Raw genomic sequence first — 20,011 nt, 5'->3', positions numbered from 1 at the left:
TTAGCTATTGCCATGTCAAATGCTCCACTTCCTTAGACTATTCCTACGTAAACTCGTCTAAATTAGTGGTTTAAACTTCTTTAAACTTGAGTGAATAACAGATTGTCAATATTCTTATTTAAATTAGTCAATATAGTATTAGATGTAAAGTATTTTGTGAGTATTCTATCATGTCATAGAATAACTTTTGTTTTAATATTCAGTCCGATGTTTCTCTAACTCACATATCTTAGATAATCAGCATTGTAAAAAAAGATTTTAAGTGTAGAAAAAAAGAAAAGCAACACTATTTTAAGAGATCAAAGGAGAAACTTTAGTTAAAATATTTTACAATAAAATAATTATGATTATAAATCTCTTTAGTTAAATATATACACATTACATGGTATTTTCAAAAGAATGAACTTTTTAAAGTTTCAAGCAAATCTAGTGCACAAATCCACCACTTTGTCAGCTTAGACTGTAATGTCAGTTTAACATTCATAAATGGCTGTGTCAGACAAATCACATTGTTTTGTGCAAAACTAAAAAATATTAAGAAAGATCTCCAAGTCCTTCAGTTCCCATGGTAAATTGATAGAAAAGGTAGTATACACATACACACACTTACACACACAATCTTTGATTGCATACAGAGGTTAGAATGACCAGCACTAAAATAACCCCCATCTCTACAAAATAATTAATTTCTTGACTAGATTTAGTTTTTGAAAATTACAAATTTTAAGTCCTAGTGAACTGTGCTTTTAGGCAGCCACGTGGCCAATAAGGTAGATGTTGTCATAAAGATGCCCTACAAAATCTTCACTAATATTCTGTGCAGCTCGTCGTGTATTTCGGATGAATTCTCTTTTTGACATTTTGTTCTTCACGTGAGGGCTGGTTAGATCAATGGAAAGTAGAATCAAAGAGTAACATAGTACATAAACTGCATCTAGACAAGAGAGAGTAAAATAAAAAAAAATGATAAAAGCAAACTGTGCTCATTAAAAATACTGTTGCCTGTCCAAGAATCTCACAGTCTCAAGCATCTGGGTCTATAGTTACATGTACACATACATAACCTAACTCTAAAGATAAAGCATGGACATAAAAACTAATATAATTAATTTTCCAAGTGATCATGTCAGCATATTGCCAAATAATCACTTACAAATCTCTTAATACTTCTGTAGTGTCCAAAAATCACCCAGGACTTTACGCAGATTCATTTAAACAGACTCTTGAAGTTGCTGCAAACTAATGCCAAGATTCAGCTAAAGCTTATCTTTAAATATGTGAGCAATTCTGCTGCTGGAATCTGGCTCCCCAAAAACCAATTAGAAATGCCTGTTAACTTCAGTGAGGCCCAAAATTCCCTCTCATTTCTGTGAGATGGTCTATATGGCAAATTGTTAAGTGTTTGTCTTTGCAAGAGGGAACTTAGAGATGCTACAGAGCTTAAGCGCAGACAAAAATGAAGAAAAAGAAAACATAAAAAACTTATCAGCTATGTCTAAGAAAATAATCTGTGTTATTTTTGGTCCTTTTTCAACCTGTATGGAAGATGCCTACATACTGAACATGGGCAAAAGACTCTCTCAAGCCAGTGTCTGTACTTACAGAATTATATGGTTAGGTACTAACTTTAAAACCATCATGAACAGTAACATTACTTAAACATACACCAAAATTTCACTGAATCAAAGTTCTCTTTCCTTACCAGGGCTAAGGCCAAGCTCTCTCATCAAGTCAGGGTTACAAGCACAGAATCTGTGAGAGAACTTTGTTATAAGAGTCTCAAGGTATTCCCCACGTTCCTCAGGGGCATGAATATGTCTGAAGAACTCTCTCAGTGCATTTGGCAAAAACTGATTTCTAAAGTTGTGCAGTGTCACAAGGTCATCCAAAACATCTCGCCTGAAGAAAGAAAATCCCACATAATTAGAGAAATGTCTTTTAACTTTTTAAATTTGAAAATGTAGATTTTAAAATCAAAATGAAATCTTTAGAACAGCTTTTGAGTTTTATTTTTTTGCTGAAAGACAAATAACAACACAAGGATAATAATATAACCACACATTTTTCAGGCATTTATAATAGCCAAATACTACAAAAATATATATTAATCAGAATTACAAGTTTTTGTATATGCATATTCATTCATGGAACATATATAGATTTCACTTCCTTTATCTGACAAAACCAGAAGAAACACAGGAAGAAAGGAAAAGGAAGAAAATTTGTGTGTATGAAAAACATTTTGGTGCCTAAGTACATGCTGTTACAGAAGTATCTTGTTATAATGAGGCTTCAGTGAAATAAAATTCACTCTTTAAAGACTAAGTCCATTACAGTGCAACACACCAGAGTTCTCCTTTAGCACAAAAACACCTAAAGGACTCAGACTAGCCTAAGTGAACAGATGTGCAAAATAAATCTGAAGCAAATTTGGAAACAAGTTTGAGGAAAAACAATGAACATTCTTCTTTGTTGATCCTTTTTAAGTATTTCAATAAAAAGGATTTCATCATCTAAAAACCTAGTTTTTACTTTGAGTACCTGATTACACTCTATTATAAAAGAAAGAGGAATGGCAGTAGGGACTGGTAATAACTGAACTGCAGTCATATCTGATAAATAGCTCTGTATTTTTTCCTATTGCCTCCAAATTTGATAATCTGAAGTTTTATAGTACAAGAGTGTCAGTGCTGACGACACTACAAACTGATTCCTTTTATTCCTTTAGTGGCACAGGATGAGGATGAGAAGTAGGAGAGGATTCCTGCTAGAAGTGCTGCTGTCCCTCTACTCTTCCTATTTAGTTATTATTCTCCTCCTCTTTCAACTTCGCTTGAACTGGTTGTTGGTGCTCCTCCTTCCTGATACTGCACTACCCAAACCTGAAGGTGATCCTGGAGGGCAAGAGAAAGCATTTTGGAGGTGCGTGCTACCACAGTGGTAGTGTGCCCTATTGCAGTACAAGCTGCCATTCAGAGGATGCTCCATTGACTCTTACGGGGTGGATGTGCCTCCCATTTGAGAAACATCCGATAATTCAACATTAGTTAAAAAGCAATCATTGCTTGGTAAAGTGGTAACTGTGTTTCCTGATTAACGCCCTTACTAGATAGGAAAAAAAGAAACTCCAATTCAAAAAAGGCAGCAAAATAGCTATAAAATGTGAAGGTCATACAGCACAAAGATTTCCTCCGCAGCTGCAATGCACACTACAAATTCAGTACAGTTTGTGCTTGGAATTGTAAACGCAGAAAAGGTGCACTATGTGAGATTTACTAGTTATACTGGTATTTTCAACATTTCTTATGAATTGTTACAGTCAGACCAATACTAGCACCAAGTAACTGTTCAGTTTTAGCAATAGCATTACTTAGCTGCATTTTTGTGCATATTCAAATAATTAAATTACATTAATGTAAGTAAAATACTGATTCTTGAAAGGTGCTATAGACTGAAAAGGAGTAAGGACTTCATGAGAGATTCAAATTACCTTTCATCAAGATAGATTCTCAGCTTCTTCCAATTTAGTGTTCTTGTACAAAAGATAAACTTAGCTATTTCCTTTGGCGAATCATCTAGTATGCCCTTGGACATAAAGTAGTTCACCCCCTAAGATAAAAGACATTTATATATAATTAAGTTTAATCTTCATAATGGATTTAGGAACAAGTACTACACTTAACAACAAAGGAATATAATCCTACTAATTACTTTTTTTTATAGTAGAATGATTCCTCTTCCTCTAAATCTCATTTCAACATGCACAATACCATTTACAATTATAAATTAAATGCAAATAAACTTAATGCATTGTTATGGCTGAGATTTTACACATACACTAGGACATTTAAAATTATGAATCTCAAAAATATGGTTCTGTAGTGTTACAGTGCAAACTGTGTTTTGGTTTACATATTTTTATAATTGTACTTAAAATGGTGCAAGGACCGTAGCATTTAATTTCATAACTTTTGTAAATAAGAAAATCTTAGTCATAATATGTTTTGTCTTTAATATCTTTTATTAAAATATTAACACCAATGTTCTCACATGTATATTGTGTACCACATTCAAATAAATGCATTAAATGCATTTGTTTAAATGTGTAATAATGAAAATAAACAAACTTGCTGATTTCAAAACATCAGTCAATATAAAAACATATGTAAATATGCATATACCTAATTCAGAACACTGTTCCTAATTAAAGAAATAGTTAAAAAGGACAGAACAATCAATCAGCTATATTTTATACTTATATTATCATTTCTAGAATTTTCCATGCTTTGTAAAGCGCACATTTCTTTCAGAATATACATGACAAATTTCATATTGAAATATTTCAGTGGTATTCTGGATTCTTTCTGTTCATTGAAGTATCCCAAAGCATGAGAAATATTTTCTCATGATTTTAGACATAAAAACCAACATAATAGATTTTAGAAGTATTTAACAGTTTTCAACAAGTAAATCTAAACCTGAGAATAACTAACCAATTATTTCTGATTCAGTTTGGTAGGAAGCGAGGTGGTTCTGAACATTTGTTTTTTTAAAAAAATCCGTCTATATAGCTCTGTAATATCTCTTTTTTATATAATAATTCTAAAATATCTACAGTGTGCTGGACAATATATTTCTGAATAAAGCAAATTAGGATAATGCATCAATGCCACTGCCTAAATCAACCTTCAACTTTAAAAGATGTCTGAAATATTTTTCCTCATGAATCTTCTGATATTAGACTTCACAATATTTTTCAAGGCTGACCGTTCAGTTTGCATTACATCTATAAAGACATAGGAGCAACATGTCATTCAGTATAACTTCCTAGTGCTCTTCAATTTTGCTTATAAAAGAGGTATGGGACTGAATCTGGAAAATTGTTTTATGTACACATTAATAAACAGAAAATCTCAGTATTATCAAGAGAAAAAATATATAAATATATATTAATATATTTTTATATATATAGAAAATATAAAAAATACATAAATACACACACACACACACATATATATATATATAAAATATATATGCCTTGAGACAAGGAAACAGAGACTTAAAACATCTATAGAAGTGCATAGCCAGGAAACACCCATAATACTAGCTAGCCCTTTTCACCTGTCCATAATTTTTGCTTATATACTTACAGAAAAACACAGTAAAGAAACATTCTTTTTGGTTAATGATCTACAAATTAAATAAACAGGTTTAATGCAGTTAAGAATAAAAAAATCCTTGCAATTTTAGCAAGGATTCCTGATTTCGGTAAGAACCTTTACTCAAGACAGTAATGAAACATGCATTGCACTATAAGCTTTCGTTTAGGTCCAAACTAGGTCATACTTCGTTCTGTCCATGATATGGATGGGCAACATACAGTTAAATAGTTTCTGGAATCTAGAATAGGAATCTATAAAAGAGGACCAAAATGAAAATCAACTGCTTATTGTATTGTGTATTTTGGCACTTTATATATGACAAACAACAAAACACTAGGGCTGTACTAGTCTTTTACATCTTTGACTTAACTCTGCCTTCTTTACATATATCCTTAGACTTACGTATTTGCTTCAGTAATAAGCATTTGCTTAAGCTACTGTAAACTGAAGCCTGGAGAGGAAATCTCAGTAGCGCTTTACTTTTAAAGCACATTCCTGCTACAATTATTTAACAAGAACTTTTGTGACATATCCAGAAAATATCTGGCATCTCATGGAATATACAGGGTGAAAGTAACACCTTCTTTAAAAGAGTCAATGGGTTGGTTTCTCTGTGTCAATAAATTCCATAAATCATTTATTTCCTGTATTAGCTTACAATTTAGTATAGGAGCCTCCTTGATAGCCTACAGCTCTTTGCGAAGCATTCTTATTCTCTGTCTCTAATTCCCTGTTTCTCCCTACCGTAAATACACTTTCAAAATATCTTTCTCAGTAAATGTTGTTTTACTCATTTTCCTTATCACCTTTAAACATAAAGAGGGTATAACTGAAGTATACTTCAACACAAACCATCATTTTTAGTTGCTTTTTGTTTCTTCTCAAGAAATAACAAGTATTTTAAGAAGAAATCAAGCTTCTGTTGTTGCAAACTTCTTCAGTTTTTGCTCACAACAAATGACATTTATTTACAGGATTTATCATCATGTCATTGAATCTACTTTTTGTAAAACTGTAAATGAATTCCCTCAGACCCCACATTTCAAATAAATGACTTTTGGCAGGTAGATTGGTCACCTGTGGTAGGTATACTAGCTGAAATAAGTAGTTCTACACAGTATTAAAAACTATGCTAGGAATATTTATCAGTCATCTGGTGATTCTCTTAGAAAACATTCGACTGAGGCCAGCTAGCAAATCTGTGCCACTGCCTACCACTTCCGAAGATGTCTTTGTAACACTTATGAAACACAGAAGGGGATCCCACATGGTATGTTCTTGTAATCCTGGCTTAGTGGAAAAGTAGTTAGGTGAACATTAGAGCAGCCAAGATTTTCAGGAGCTCTGTATCTGCTTAACTGTCAGGAAACTTTGTCTCTATAATGCCTTTCTCATTAGAGAATTCGGAAAGATGCCTTAAAGATACCTTGCTATACTCAGCCATGAATGTTACAACTGAATTTCAGACAGCTCAGAATAAAATCTTAATGTATGGAAGTGTTTCTTGCCTTATATATACAAACAGCAAACATAACTATGGATTAATAGTAACAACAAAAGCAATTCCTTGTATTTCAATATGTTATTTTTATAGTTACTATTTTTTTTCAAGTCAGACAGTGCTTTTATTACCAATTTATTCTGTAGCAGTACTGTCACTTCTAACTTGCTTTATGCCTGTTTCCAAAACAAAATCACGACAGCATTTATTTTTATGGAGTCTTTCAATTCATTATATCCATACAGGATACCTAAAATCAAATTAATTTTCTTTCTTCTGTATTGATTCCAGTTCTGTATTAATTTTCTTCTCTGTACCATAGTTACATTAAACCTATGTTTGCTTTTGACCTCTGTATTTAGATATCTACAAAAAACAAACCAATCATATTCTATGGTGGTGACATTTTATACCTTCCTTCAAATTAATTTTATTTTCACATAGATTAAAACACCTTTTCCAAATGTCATCAGATTTCACTGTCTTAGTGCTCCTTACGTAGCAATGGATTAAAACTAATGAATCTGTTCTGGATCTAGAAGGGCATTCTTCAACAGCCACAGCATAGGCATTTTACACTAAGCTGGATAGGCAATCACTGAAAAATAGGTAAAGAATAACCAGGTTGAAAAGGACATGTTTAGGAAAGTGAGATCAGGTTGAACTGCAGATGGGAGTAATAAAGAATCTGGCAAGTGGAAAGTGGCTAGTTTCGTGCTGGTTTAGTTCTGTTGTTTTTCTCACAGAATGTTCAGGATTGCACTTTCCACGTTTAAAGTAAAGTACGTGTAGTGTATTCTAACAACTACAACATACATAAGGGAGCTTACAAAGGAAAACCACCATTTGATGCACACAACTTTCTGAAACCAGTACTTTTCTTCACATATACACGATTACTCTTTAAATATTTAAATGCCATCTTTTGTCAAGGCATTCAGTTTTGAGATGAAGCTCTACCTAATTCCCACTTATAAATAATACATCAAAATACACTCTTTGTCAGTAAAGACAAATTTCACTTACTGTTTCAAATTTCAACTTCAACATAAATAGCTGTAAACCTACTCTATTTGTTTAGCTTAAATAATTATAGAGGGTGACTAAGGAAATCACTAGTAGGACATTAACAGAGCATATATTAACATTTGTAGATGATTTATAATTAGAATGTTTGAGTGTAATAGTGAGTACAAACTCATGGTGGACTCCTTTAAATGCAGAAATATTTTTGATGTTAATACAGCTTGCAGAACTGATAATTTACAAGATTAATGTTATCTTATTTAAATGTAGAGTTTTCAAAAGGATTCAGCTGTCTGATCCATTCCCACTTTTTACATAAATCACACAGAACAATTCCTTCCCCTTCCTACATACACATACTTTTAATATTCTTAGGACAAATAAATCAATGCATCTCAAACAAGGCTTATTCTCTACAGAAAAAAGGTAAGTTTTCTATTTATGTCACGAGCTGTTGACCTTCCAGAAAAATTTGATTAGAAATACACAGCACAGTAAATATTCTACCATCTGCAGACCATCCATAATTAATAGCCAGTTAAGGTTTCTTTAGGTCTCTAAAAATTCATTTATAACCAAGAAAAGGACGAAAATTCACTTCCCTGACAAAAACTAAGGTAATGAATGAGACAATTAGGAGAGTGGAAAGCCATGCTTAGTATAAGCATGTCTCTTCCTGCTGTATTTTATTAAGTTAGTATACTGTGTGAAGAAAATTCTGAGCTCATTAAAGTGTGAGAGTTTCAGTGCAGCCCCAGTTTCACTAGAGACATGAAAATCAATGCTATTAGACAGAATTCATTAGAACTGCTATCATTAGGAATGAAACAGAAATTAGATCTCCTTTCCTCACAAATGTATTATCTATTCCACCTTCAATTCCAATTATAAATCATAATATAACCCCATGTAACAAACTTAATTATATTTTATAGGGAGTCAGAAACAGCACATAAAACAGTTGGGAATAACTTGCAGTTGCTTACAAACTCTGAGTCATAAGCATATGTGATACAGAATAAGCACTTCATGATAAACACTTCACATACACAATACACTAGAATAAAATACAGCTGAGACCATGTAGGGAGATTACACAACAATAATTTTCATATTCAAGTCTTGATACTACAACTATACCCACACCCCCCTCAAATCTCGACTACAACACTGCTGCCGTATGAAAAAAAGACGCCAAAATCAGAAATCAAGCATGCATTGGATGTTTTTTTTCAAATTATACGTAATGTGATTAGGCACATCCTTTCAGCAGAATGTGAGCACCTGCTATGGATTATGCAAGCTCATGCACACAATCAATACATTAAATTACAGCAGATATCACAACGCCATGCACACAACAATGGCTAACCAGAGAATCCTACCACAAAGTGTGTAGATGCTCTCCCCTACCCCGTGAGCCACCGCTAGCTCTGGAGCTGGTGCTGTGGAGCCTGGTTACCCATTTTCATGACATGGGCGGTGTCCTTTGGAGAATCTTGCTCCTGTGGCTGTAAGTATTCTTACTTTTATAGTATTTTGATCAGGTCTGTCATCAAATGTAAAGCAGAGTTTGGCAGGAAATTCGGAGACATAATTTGTAATAGTGGAATGTCATATCATATATTCCAGTCACAGTGTCCTTATAATAATTCTGCCAATATCACAGTTGTAAACAAGAAAAGCAATGGTATTTGTGAATTCTCCTTAAACTCAGGCCCTGAATGATTCCTACCAGGCTATGGTGCTCCACAGGGAGAGAGGAACAGAAGCCCTTAGGAGATACCCTGATCTTCTAGCTTTTAGCTAGTCCTGAAGCAGACTGTTCACACTGCCAGTGTTACAACATAACCATAACGAACCCAGAAGAAGCAGATGCCACATAATAGACTAAATACCTAATTCAGGCTACTCTATAGCTCTAATTTGCTCATCTTGATTTCCTTTAAAAATAACAACACTTTTATTGAGTGCCTTTCACGAAGACTCCAAATGCTTTCAACCTACCAGAATTACTTTAACATTAGGCTGGAATAAAACAGCCTATTATAGATTAAGACAGTTAATGAAGAAGTATCTTGAAATAAATTGGAAGGCAAAGAAAAGTTTTGAGTGGGCAAAGCAGTTACCATTAAGACTTGATTAGGACGTGCACTCTTCAAAACACATTTTAGTAACCTAAACATTGGAGTTTCATTTGAAAAGTCTCTCATTTAATATTAAATTTACTAAAATCCTATTGGAAATCAATGCTAATCACGCTTGAGTGACAAACTGCTGACAGGACTTCTCGGGAGAATGTACTGTAGTACAAAGCAGCACTATACCAGAGAAATTACTGAAAAATGTATTTTGTGATCAGTAATAAGAGTAATGGGTCTCTTTATCAAGCAAAATGTGAGATAAAACAAGAGTCAAGAGTGTAAACAAAGTCACATTATTTTAATGATTCATATGACTGCTTTATTTATTTCACCCTCTAGTCACAAGTTCATGTTCTCTGTATCATATCAGCAATACGAACTACTGGCTCCAGAAATGTATCTTTCTATGCCTCTTAATCCTTCCTATTTTGGATTTATTCAATTACCACTTCCTTGTGCATATGTAGGAATTTCATACTTAGTTTTGTTCAGTACTGTGTACTATCTTTTCCTAGGAAACATGAAACAGGAGAGGTCTGATTTTTATGTGTAATGATGACTTTAGCTTTAGCTGCATGTCTCCCAGGCAATGACTGTCATCTTTTTTTCTTCTTTGATAAGTGAAAGAGAGAAAGCAGAAATTGAGTTTTCCAGTTAGTTACATGAATTAATACATAGAAACCTTTTAGTTCTGTAAGGGATATTTTTTTGGAAATAATATATAGTGTTATATGCTATGAAGAAGTAATATGTTTATACAGAACAAACATCCAAGAAAATCAAATCAGACTGCTATTTAGGATAGTTCAGTAGAACATGTTTTTAATAATACTAATTGTGTGTTTTTATTTGCTTTTTTGGCATTTGCTTTGATAACATTAGCATAGACAATATTTTGCACATTGACAGTGGAAATATTTTAAAAATGTTTTACAAGATAATGTAACAGTTATAGAATTAATTGGTGTTTCTTTATACTTCATCCTGCTTTTCTTAAGTCAACTGAAGCAGGATTAAACCAATACTTTGAAGTAGCACTTTTGGTATTTTAATTTATGTGAGTATATTTTAATTGTTTCTAAACTGACCACTGTGTCTTCAGACAGGATCTGCCCCTCGTTCCTTTGTCAAATATGTGGTTATGAATTTCTGCCATCCATAGGTCAGACTTTTGTGCAGAATGCTTATGAGGCAAGCCATGTAAATGATGTACACAGGTATCACAGGCAAAAAAGATCAAGGTAGGGCTGTAATTTAGTGTTTACCAATCCTGTAGTAAAACAAACACCTATTAAAACTTGGCTTCTATATAATCATCAAACAAAAATCACAGTCATTTTAACTATTTATTACTGTCAGCAACAGTTCACTTACCTCATCAGGGTTGGCATTAAAGGTGAGACTGCCCTCATCTAGCTGCATATACAATTTTCTAAAAGAAAATCCTAGAGGTGGATTCTTATTGTATATAGAACAGTGACCCCAAGTGGATTTGCACAACCTATGAAAATAGAATTAAGCCTAATATCAAAAATCTTTTCTATATTTCATGTATTTTACACACACAAAATGTTTTCAACACTGCAAAGCTAAGTTGAATATTATAAAAAGACAAAAATAGGTTGCTTTTAATACTTAGTTCCTCAGCCTTCTGCATGTCTGTTGTTGAAGTCTTTAATTATATGATTATTATTCTCATTCAGGTTTCGGTGTACTTGAGTGCAATCTCAAAAAATATCCCAGCAGGTGGCATCATAACAACACCCATACAGCTGAGACTTCTGGCACTTCTAGTAACTGAATACTGGGTCGCAGTGACAAGTTGTTCTCCCGCAGCAGTACGACAGATTGAAAATTTGTGTTTCTTTTTTTGTGCTCCAACAGTGCAGTGAGTGGGAAGCCATATCTGCACCAAATTACACCATTAACTCACTGCTTTCCAGCTGTCCTTTTCCCAGCCTTTACCAATCTGGGTTATTTGATCCAGCCCCAACCCTCCATATATATTTCATCTATATTTTCTATTATTTCAATAATTATTTCATTAAACTCAAACATATTCAATACATAAGACTAAGATGTCTACAGAGATGATCTACAGGCGTATTTCAGGTTTATAAATTTGCTAAATCAGGACAGATTTTCATTACCAAACATATCCTTGTCATATGATCAAACATCAAAAACATAAAACCTTAAGTTATATTCAGGCACATAAACCTCAAATAAGTCCATGAACAATGAAGTCAGGACATTAGACTACAGCTTTTAAACCTTTTACAGAGAAAGACTGAAAATGGAGGGTGAGAAATACATTGAGCGTCAATGCACTTTTATTTAAAATGTTGAAGCTTCCTGTACAACAACTTTTAAAACAAATGATAGCCATGCGTACAGAAAAGATTATCAACATTTTCTACAGTGAGAGCCTTGCAATTTTTACTTTGCCCACCTTAATCTACTTAGGCTGAAGTTTTTCAAGCAGTCTTTTCAAGCAGTGCCTTGGACTGCACTTTTGGGAAGGTTTCACTGAAAATGACTGAGCTATTTCCCAGGATGAACTTTGAGGAAAATATACATTTTAAGCATATTAAAAATATATACTTCATATAATTGTTTAATTAAGACACTCTAGTTCCTTTATGCTTTAGTGCAGGAATTTTATTGTATTTGCAGTGATTTTGCTACCAAGAACTCAGGACACTACAGTGTGTATCTACCAAACTGTCAAGATATTCGGTGTACATAAACAGAGGAACTTAGCAGCACCTTCACTGGAGATTCTGTTTCCTAACAACACAACACTCCCTAACAACAGAGGAATTGTGACTAAGTTGTTATAATTGTGGCATCCTATTCCTGGAATTCATGAAAGGAAGGGAAGCTGCTTAACTCAAATGCAGAGGACCAAAGAATACGATGAGGGAAAGAAGAGTTGTAGAGCATAATGAAAGAGAAGAAACAGGACCTGGAACAACAACCCATGTATTATAGTAATACTACTGTCCCTTAAGTTAGTTAAGGGATAAAACTATGTTTTGAAAGAAGATAAAAATTCTGCCGACCCTCTAGTCTAAAGATAAATATGGTTTCATATGACTTTCTCCTAGTGCTATGAAACACCAAAGAAAACAGTATTTTAACGAAATTTAAATCTTGTACTATTGACAGATCATTCCTTTACTGTTCCTGGACTTATTTCTGAACTCCTTTTAGCTCTTTCCATTCTTACTGACTATAATTCATATCTTTTACTACTTCAGTACAATACTCTTGTTTAACTCCATTTGTCCTTTTCCTTGTTAATGCTTAGTTTAGCTACCAGATTTAAAATTGCAACCTATTTTAAGACATGAAAATGTCTTTTGAGATATCTGTGACCTAGAAAAGCTTTCCCAATTTCAGCATTAGCTCAAGCTACCTGTGTATGTATTATCTTCTTCTGAGTTGGCCTAGTCTGAGTGAAAACAAGCAGACTGCAAGATAATTAACAATAGGAAGTAGCTGAGTTCCCATTCATTTTTAGTGGAGCTTCAGCTGAATAAATTCACTTGCTCAAGCTAGATATTTGTCTGAGGTTCAGAGAGGTAATAATGGAAATACTTGATTTGTGCCTTGAGCCAATACAAAAGTGAAGATAAAAACTTGTTTTTCTCTGTGATGTATATGTCCAACAATCAGTTTGTAGTAACACGTGTACTTATTAAGCACAGTTGTATACGTATTAATATCCACTAATACCTGTTAGTAATTAGAAATGAAGAATAATACATTTTAAAACTGTTTCTCCTATGTCAAATCTCAATTAACTTAGGAAACCTTTTTTTTTTTAGTATTACAGTAGCAAAAAACCACATATTGAAACAAACTTTAAATCTAATAATTACTGTTACTGTATTCAGATGATTTTATATTATTTGCTTACCCTTGCCAGAGAAGCTCATCATTAGCAAGATCCTGCCAGACACATGAAGCCAGACAGAGATCAGTTGCATTCAGGTATGACAAAATGGTAAAACTAAGCTCTGGGGGCAGCATCTCCAGGTTAATGAATCCTTCTTGTTCTTTAGATTTTCTTGTCTTCAACAGGTGGTAGATGTCAATGCCTCCTTGGGCTTGTTTGCGATGGCTTGTATTAGAAACATTGTTAGTAGCAATCCTCCTACCATGTTCTCTGGTAAAATAGCCTTGTCCGCTATATCCTTGATGTTGCAGTTGCTGGTTCCTAGCAACTCTCCAGAGTCCCTGACCCATCTGCAAACCTGCTGGACATAAAATGCAAATCAAATATTGAACTGACAACTATTTATAGAAATTTATAAGATAGATGTATTGGAAAAGTTAAAATAAAAACCTAGAATTGATTTGAACAGAAAAAGTTAGTCTTGTCAAAATTATCCTGATAGATTATTCTGTCTCCAGTGGAGAAACTGAATAAATATTGAAAACAAAAAGCATTAAAAGAAATCAAGAAAATGCTTTTTCAAATATTTCTGCACCTGAAGAGTTGTAAAATTAACAATAGGCTTCTGCAAACAGTACCAAACATTATCCTTGTGAATTAATCTATGTCCAATGCAAGTTAAGACGACTTACTCATCAGAACATTTGGAATGATTACCTTCAGATTTTTTAAAAATTCACAGTAATAGCTTATTTAGAAACAGTGAGGTGCTATAAAATGCAAGCATAAATGTAAGTGTCCTGAGCAGTGAGCAGCATGCAAAATTAGGCAGGGACTGACATTAAGGCAAGACTTAACAACTTGGGAATGGCTTCTTATTACAGTATTCCTAACTTACTTCAATAATAACACATTAAGGGTTCAGTTTCTTGTTTCTGAACACCTAAAGTATCTTTTCAATCTTTTTTTCACAGTCATGAGGGCTAGGACCTAGTGTATATATACCTTTTGGAAATGAAAACTGGGATTCTAGCTGAAGCTACTTCCTGTTCATCATTCTTGTAGTTGTTCTACAAAAACTCACAATGCTGCGAATTACCTGCAACAAGATACAGCTACTAAAAGAGCAATCCTAATCTGAACACAAAGAAGCATGGCAACACAGACAAGTGAGGTAAAAAACAGCCATGTGGTACTGCTGTGAATGCACACAGACTAGTTTATGTAGTTCTAGCATATTACTTTAAACATCCATAGCTATGTTTTTTTTTAAAAAAAAGATTGACGAAAATACATCAGATGGTTGGTCTGATCACGATTCTTGAAGATAACATAAAGAAGTAAGAAACGTAAAGTAGTAAGTGGAAAATGTTGATAGCTTATTATTTTTTTTTTAAATTGCTGGCAACATAGTGAACTACCTAAACCCTTTTTTAATCACTGTGAATGAGAATAAAGAAATAAACCTAAGCGGAAACTGAGGCTGAATTCTGAAAACATCAAGACAGTTACAGTGTTGAACAGCTGTCCAAAATGGAAGTCTATTGCTCTGAAAACTTGGAAGGAGTCTAGATTGAAACACACAAAGGTATCCTTTTTTACTTTATGCCCTTCTCTAAGGCATTTTAAAAGACTGCAGTATAATCTCATATAATAAATCTTAAAGAGCATCCAAAAGTTATTAGGCTGAATGTAAGAGGCAAGATTAAAAGTAAATTTGTTGATAGCATAAAAACTTGATGATAAGGCTTCAGTATCTTAATTATCAAAACCAGTACACTGTGTGTTTGTTATTTTCTGTCAGCTTTTGTTGCAGATGGTAAGAAAAGCAGTAGATCATGAAAGTTATTAAATATCAAGGTTTCTGAATGAAACATTTCATATTTCACTAGATAAAAATAGAAGTAGTATAGATCACACTTGACCTTCTAATTTAGTCTTGGAACGTTGACAGAATCCTATAAAGTAGCGTACATATATTGATATAGCTCTTATTTTTCAACTTTTGCTATGATGACACTTCACTATAAATAATCACACTAGGATGCTGACTTTCAAAAAAAGAATTAGAAAAGTATGGTGTGGACTAATAGGATGTCACCTGCATTTTTAGTTATTCATTTTCTGATAGCACAGAGAATTAAAATTAGGGCTTAATCTGTTAAATTTCTGGTCAGAAATAGCTGGAAATGGTTCTACCTAAGCAGAAAAAACAGACTATGGATAAGGTGGTGGATCACAGGAGAAGAATTGAGAAGTGAAATGAAAGAAGAAAAGCACAATCAAGATAGAGGCAGGTGAAAGACAGAGTTCAGCTGATTGGTGAAAGTTATCTACACAAACATCTATTTGCTGCTGTTGTAGAATTCAGTCATATGTTCCAAAAAATCTACTCCTTGATGTCAAATATCTATGTTGCAGCTTTCTGACCTTTTAATTTAAATAAGGCCAAAGGTATGAAGAAACTGTAATCATATGTGTAATAATCAATTTAGTAATATGCAAAATTTTAAAGAAAATCATCACTACCTCTACTTTCACTTTCTGTACAGTTATATAGTTGGCTTAAGTTTCACTTCCTGTACAGTTATATATTTGGCTTAAGTTTTTTAGCATTCTGAAGACAGCTTAAGCCATAATCAGTAGTTATACTAGGCAAGTGTTAAAAAAAAAAAATAACTTACTGAATCACACCATAAATAGGATATACAGTTAGCTGCAAGAATGTATGCATAAGAAAATATTCTCATTTTCTTGAGATCAGCATTTAGCTTTTAAAAAGCCTTTATCACTATAGGTGAACTTGCTTCATGAGAGAAAGTCATACTGCAACCTGCCACTTAAAAATGGCAGCACAAGAATGAGTAGTCTGCTGAAAGTGGGCATTAGTAACTTACGCTGATTTTTGTGATTGATTTATGAAATACAGTCCAAGATGTAAATATTTCTTTACAAGATGAAGAACTCTGTATCCTTCATTCTACAGCAAGATTAAGAGTATTTTTTTTAAAACAGACATTCTCAGAGACGCAATTCAGTGCCAACTTTTTCAGGTTTTAAACAACAAGGAGAAAGAAGTTACTAACCTTCATCCAAGGGGAGTATCACCACCAATAATACCAACTGTAACAATAACACTAAAAGCATCAGTGGCAAGTGTGCCAGAATTGGCATTTGAGACTACAAGCATAAGGGCATCAAGTCTCCTGCCACTCCCAACTCCAGTTGCTGCTACCTCTGCTGTTTCTACCCTGGAGCAGACAGACTACATACAGATGTGCTGTAAGGAACCCTGTTAAGAAACAGTTTTTATGGGTATGCATTAACAACCGAGCAGGGTATTAGGAATGGAGAGGAGAATTTCCAATGGGATGAGGAAAACGGACAAGGAATATTTTTTGAACAAATACAACATTTCAGAAAGGGCTACTATGACTGAACTATACAATTCAATTGAGATCAAGTTCCCATTTTGCTAGGCACTGTATAAGCACTTGTTAATTACCTAAGCGCAAATTTAGACAGTAAACAGGTACCTCTAAACATCTTGCGAGGCTTCAACCAATTCTTGCCCTTAGCCTTGGGAGTAACACTGTCAACAAATAATTATACTTGCAAACATGCAGATGCAAATTTTAGAGGCTGTCTGTGTTTGCTTAGTGCAGGTATCAGATGATCTGAATGGCTGAACTGATGATTGTTCAATCAATTCTGTCAAAGAAATACTAAGTCTAAAAATATATGTATGTATACACACTTACAAACACATACAATGTAGATGTAACTCAAATGTCCTGCATGTTTTCTCAGTGTAGCTCTCTGTGTAAAAATAAATCTGCCTGAATATATATCATTGACACTACACTAAATGATAAAATAACCATACAGCAAGAGATCATTTTCAAGGACTGAAAGAACTAGGAGTGTGCACTTGTAGTTCCTCATCATTATTCCAAGTTGTTAACCAAGACAGCAACAAAAATCAGCAAAGAAAATAGTAACAACACTGAGATAACAAAACTTAAATTTCATGAAATATGAAATGATCCAACCTATTCCATGTAAACAATGTATGTCATGTAGAAAGAAATGAAATTTTTCTTAAATGCTAAAATCTGCTTCTGGAGGTAGTTTTTATAAGACAAATTAAGGAATGTATTTTGCTAGTATTTTTGCTCTCTCTTCTGACATTACTTTATATTATAACAAACCTACATTCCTGTATACATTTGTTAACTCCAAATTGACAAAAAACGTCATTTTAAAATAATTATTTGGACATGCTTTAAATATAAAAAAAGCAGTAACATCAAGCTCAACACTCTGAAGAACATTAGAAATCATATTGTGATAAGATTCATAATCATAATGTATCAGAAAGCTGGGAGAGAAAGAGCAGCGTTAGCAGAACTGGGTCATCAAGAAACTGTCTGATAAATTATCAAGTGAACTTTACACCCTCAGGTGAACATTTGGCAATTTTATACTAGCTTCAAAACCTCTCTAAAGTCAGGTGATCTTTTTGTCGTGTATTTGTAAAGAATTTGTAGTGGTTGCAGGAGATCAAGTATTCCTACTTAGCCCTAAAACAAATACCAAAATTTTAGCTTCCAGTTTCATGTTTTTATGGCTGTATGCAACCAGTAGTTCCCGCTCACAGATCACATTCTATTGAGTAATGCTGAGCTAACAAGAATACTAGTAGTTTTTGCTGATGTTCATAGGGCTTTTCTCCCTGCACAAAAGCAAATTCTGACACATCAGCAACAACATAATCTCTTCTAAATTACTTAATGTTAGAAAGCGGCTCCAAGAGAGAATATACTATCTTTCAAGAAACTGACTTATAATGTAAGTCTTCCTCCTGTAACTATCATACTGATATAAAAACATCACAGTATAAATCTTAAAAATTGGTTACTTAAAAACTGATGAAAAGATATACCATATATTTTTGTGCTGAGTACCAACTGAAAAACTTTCATATATGACACAAAAGGAGATACAATTTAAACCTATCTGGAACTGATTGTTGGAAATCTTTAAGCCTTATTATGTGTGTAATTAGCCAGCAGCTTATATGCCATTTTTAGCTCAAATGTCTTATTTTTCCTAAGCAAGCAATTATTTTCAGCTTTGTAGTAAACCAGGATCAATGCTTTGAGAACTAGCTTGTAAAACAAGATGACTAAACCCATTGTTACTGTAAACACACCTTTGAAATGTATTTTTAAATGTATTTTGAACATCCATCTTCAATTGCCAGATTGAATAAGCCACTTAAATGTATGTTCCCGTACTCTCAATTATGTAGCTTTACCTAGCAATTGAAACCTTTTAATGGCTTGCCTTTAATAATTATCAGAGGAAAAACACTCATCAGGCTTAATTATAAAGTGCTGACCTTCTCTGGCTCTGTGTGATGTCTGCCAGAGTCTGTTTTCAGTTTTGCTCGTGCCTGCCTCACGTTACACCTTATTACGGATAATAAATTGTTTACAGTGTTGAAGAGCATGCTGGGATACTAAACACTAAATGCAACCTCGGTTAAAAAAAACGCTTCTTTGCTACCGTGTTCTACTTTATCGAATAAAGCACAACGTGATGAACTGAAAACCCTCCTCTTTGTGGTGACCGGGCCGCATAGGTGGTGCTGCGTGACCACTACCTTCCTAACAGGGATGCTGTCAAAGCTGAAGTTTATTCGCCGCCGTCGCAAGCGACGCCTGCACACAGCTGTTCCACGCGAGCCCGAAAAGCCTCATTTCTAACCGTGACGCTCGCGGTTCCCCCGGCAAGCCCAGCTGCTCACCCTCCAGCCTGCCGGGCACCGCCGCCGGCCCTCCCAAGCGCGCTTCCCCCGGCAGAGGGGCGCCGGGGCCGGGGCCGGGCCGGGCCCCCGCCGGCACCGGGAGCGACGCGACCGCCAGTCCCGCCCCCGCACGCCATAGGGCCGCCCCAAGAACCTCGGCTCCTGATTGGCTGCGCCGCCCGTCCGTCTGCCCCGCCCCGTCCTCGCCCGTACCTGCGCGAGCGTGGCTCTCAACCGCCGCCGCGACGAGCCCGGCCCGAGTCGGTGCGTGGGCCGCGCCGGGTGGGACGGGGGCCCGCAGCCCCCGGCGGCAGCAAGGGGCGAGGGGAGCCGGGCAGGCCCCGCCGGCGCGCGGGGAGGACGGGGACGCCGCCGCCGCCGCCTCCTCTTCTCGCCGGGGCGATTTGACGTTTGCCGTTGTTGCTGGAAGTGACGTCTCGCGGCGACGCTCGCTGGAGCCGG

General features: G+C 34.9%; 2 protein-coding genes across 6 annotated transcripts in view; one reads left to right on the top strand and one right to left on the bottom strand.

Annotated features, from left to right (window-relative positions):
• The window catches only part of CEP44 (centrosomal protein 44), a 58,348-nt gene that overhangs the window by 22,932 nt on the left and 15,405 nt on the right, over positions 1-20,011 (top strand). The gene's annotated exons all lie outside the window — the stretch shown is intronic.
• On the bottom strand, positions 360-19,963 carry FBXO8 (F-box protein 8). 5 transcript variants are annotated; one of them, XM_062575800.1, is made up of 6 exons: positions 19,763-19,963; positions 13,759-14,098; positions 11,208-11,334; positions 3,491-3,609; positions 1,703-1,899; positions 360-934 (listed from the first exon to the last, which is right to left on the bottom strand). In XM_062575800.1, the coding sequence occupies exons 2-6, from the start codon at positions 14,085-14,087 to the stop codon at positions 747-749; spliced, it is 960 nt and encodes a 319-aa protein (XP_062431784.1). In that variant the 5' UTR covers positions 14,088-14,098; positions 19,763-19,963; the 3' UTR covers positions 360-746. The 5 variants fall into 5 exon arrangements, with proteins under 5 accessions (XP_062431784.1, XP_062431781.1, XP_062431785.1 ...); XM_062575797.1 differs by having other exon boundaries at positions 13,759-14,095; positions 19,763-19,844; XM_062575801.1 differs by lacking the exon at positions 19,763-19,963 and adding an exon at positions 19,550-19,643.

The sequence above is a fragment of the Rhea pennata genome, chromosome 4, assembly GCF_028389875.1.
Source record: "Rhea pennata isolate bPtePen1 chromosome 4, bPtePen1.pri, whole genome shotgun sequence".
NCBI classification, from domain to species: domain Eukaryota; kingdom Metazoa; phylum Chordata; class Aves; order Rheiformes; family Rheidae; genus Rhea; species Rhea pennata.
The sequence above is the reverse complement of the archived record's forward strand: the minus strand, read 5'-3'. Positions and strand labels throughout refer to the sequence as shown.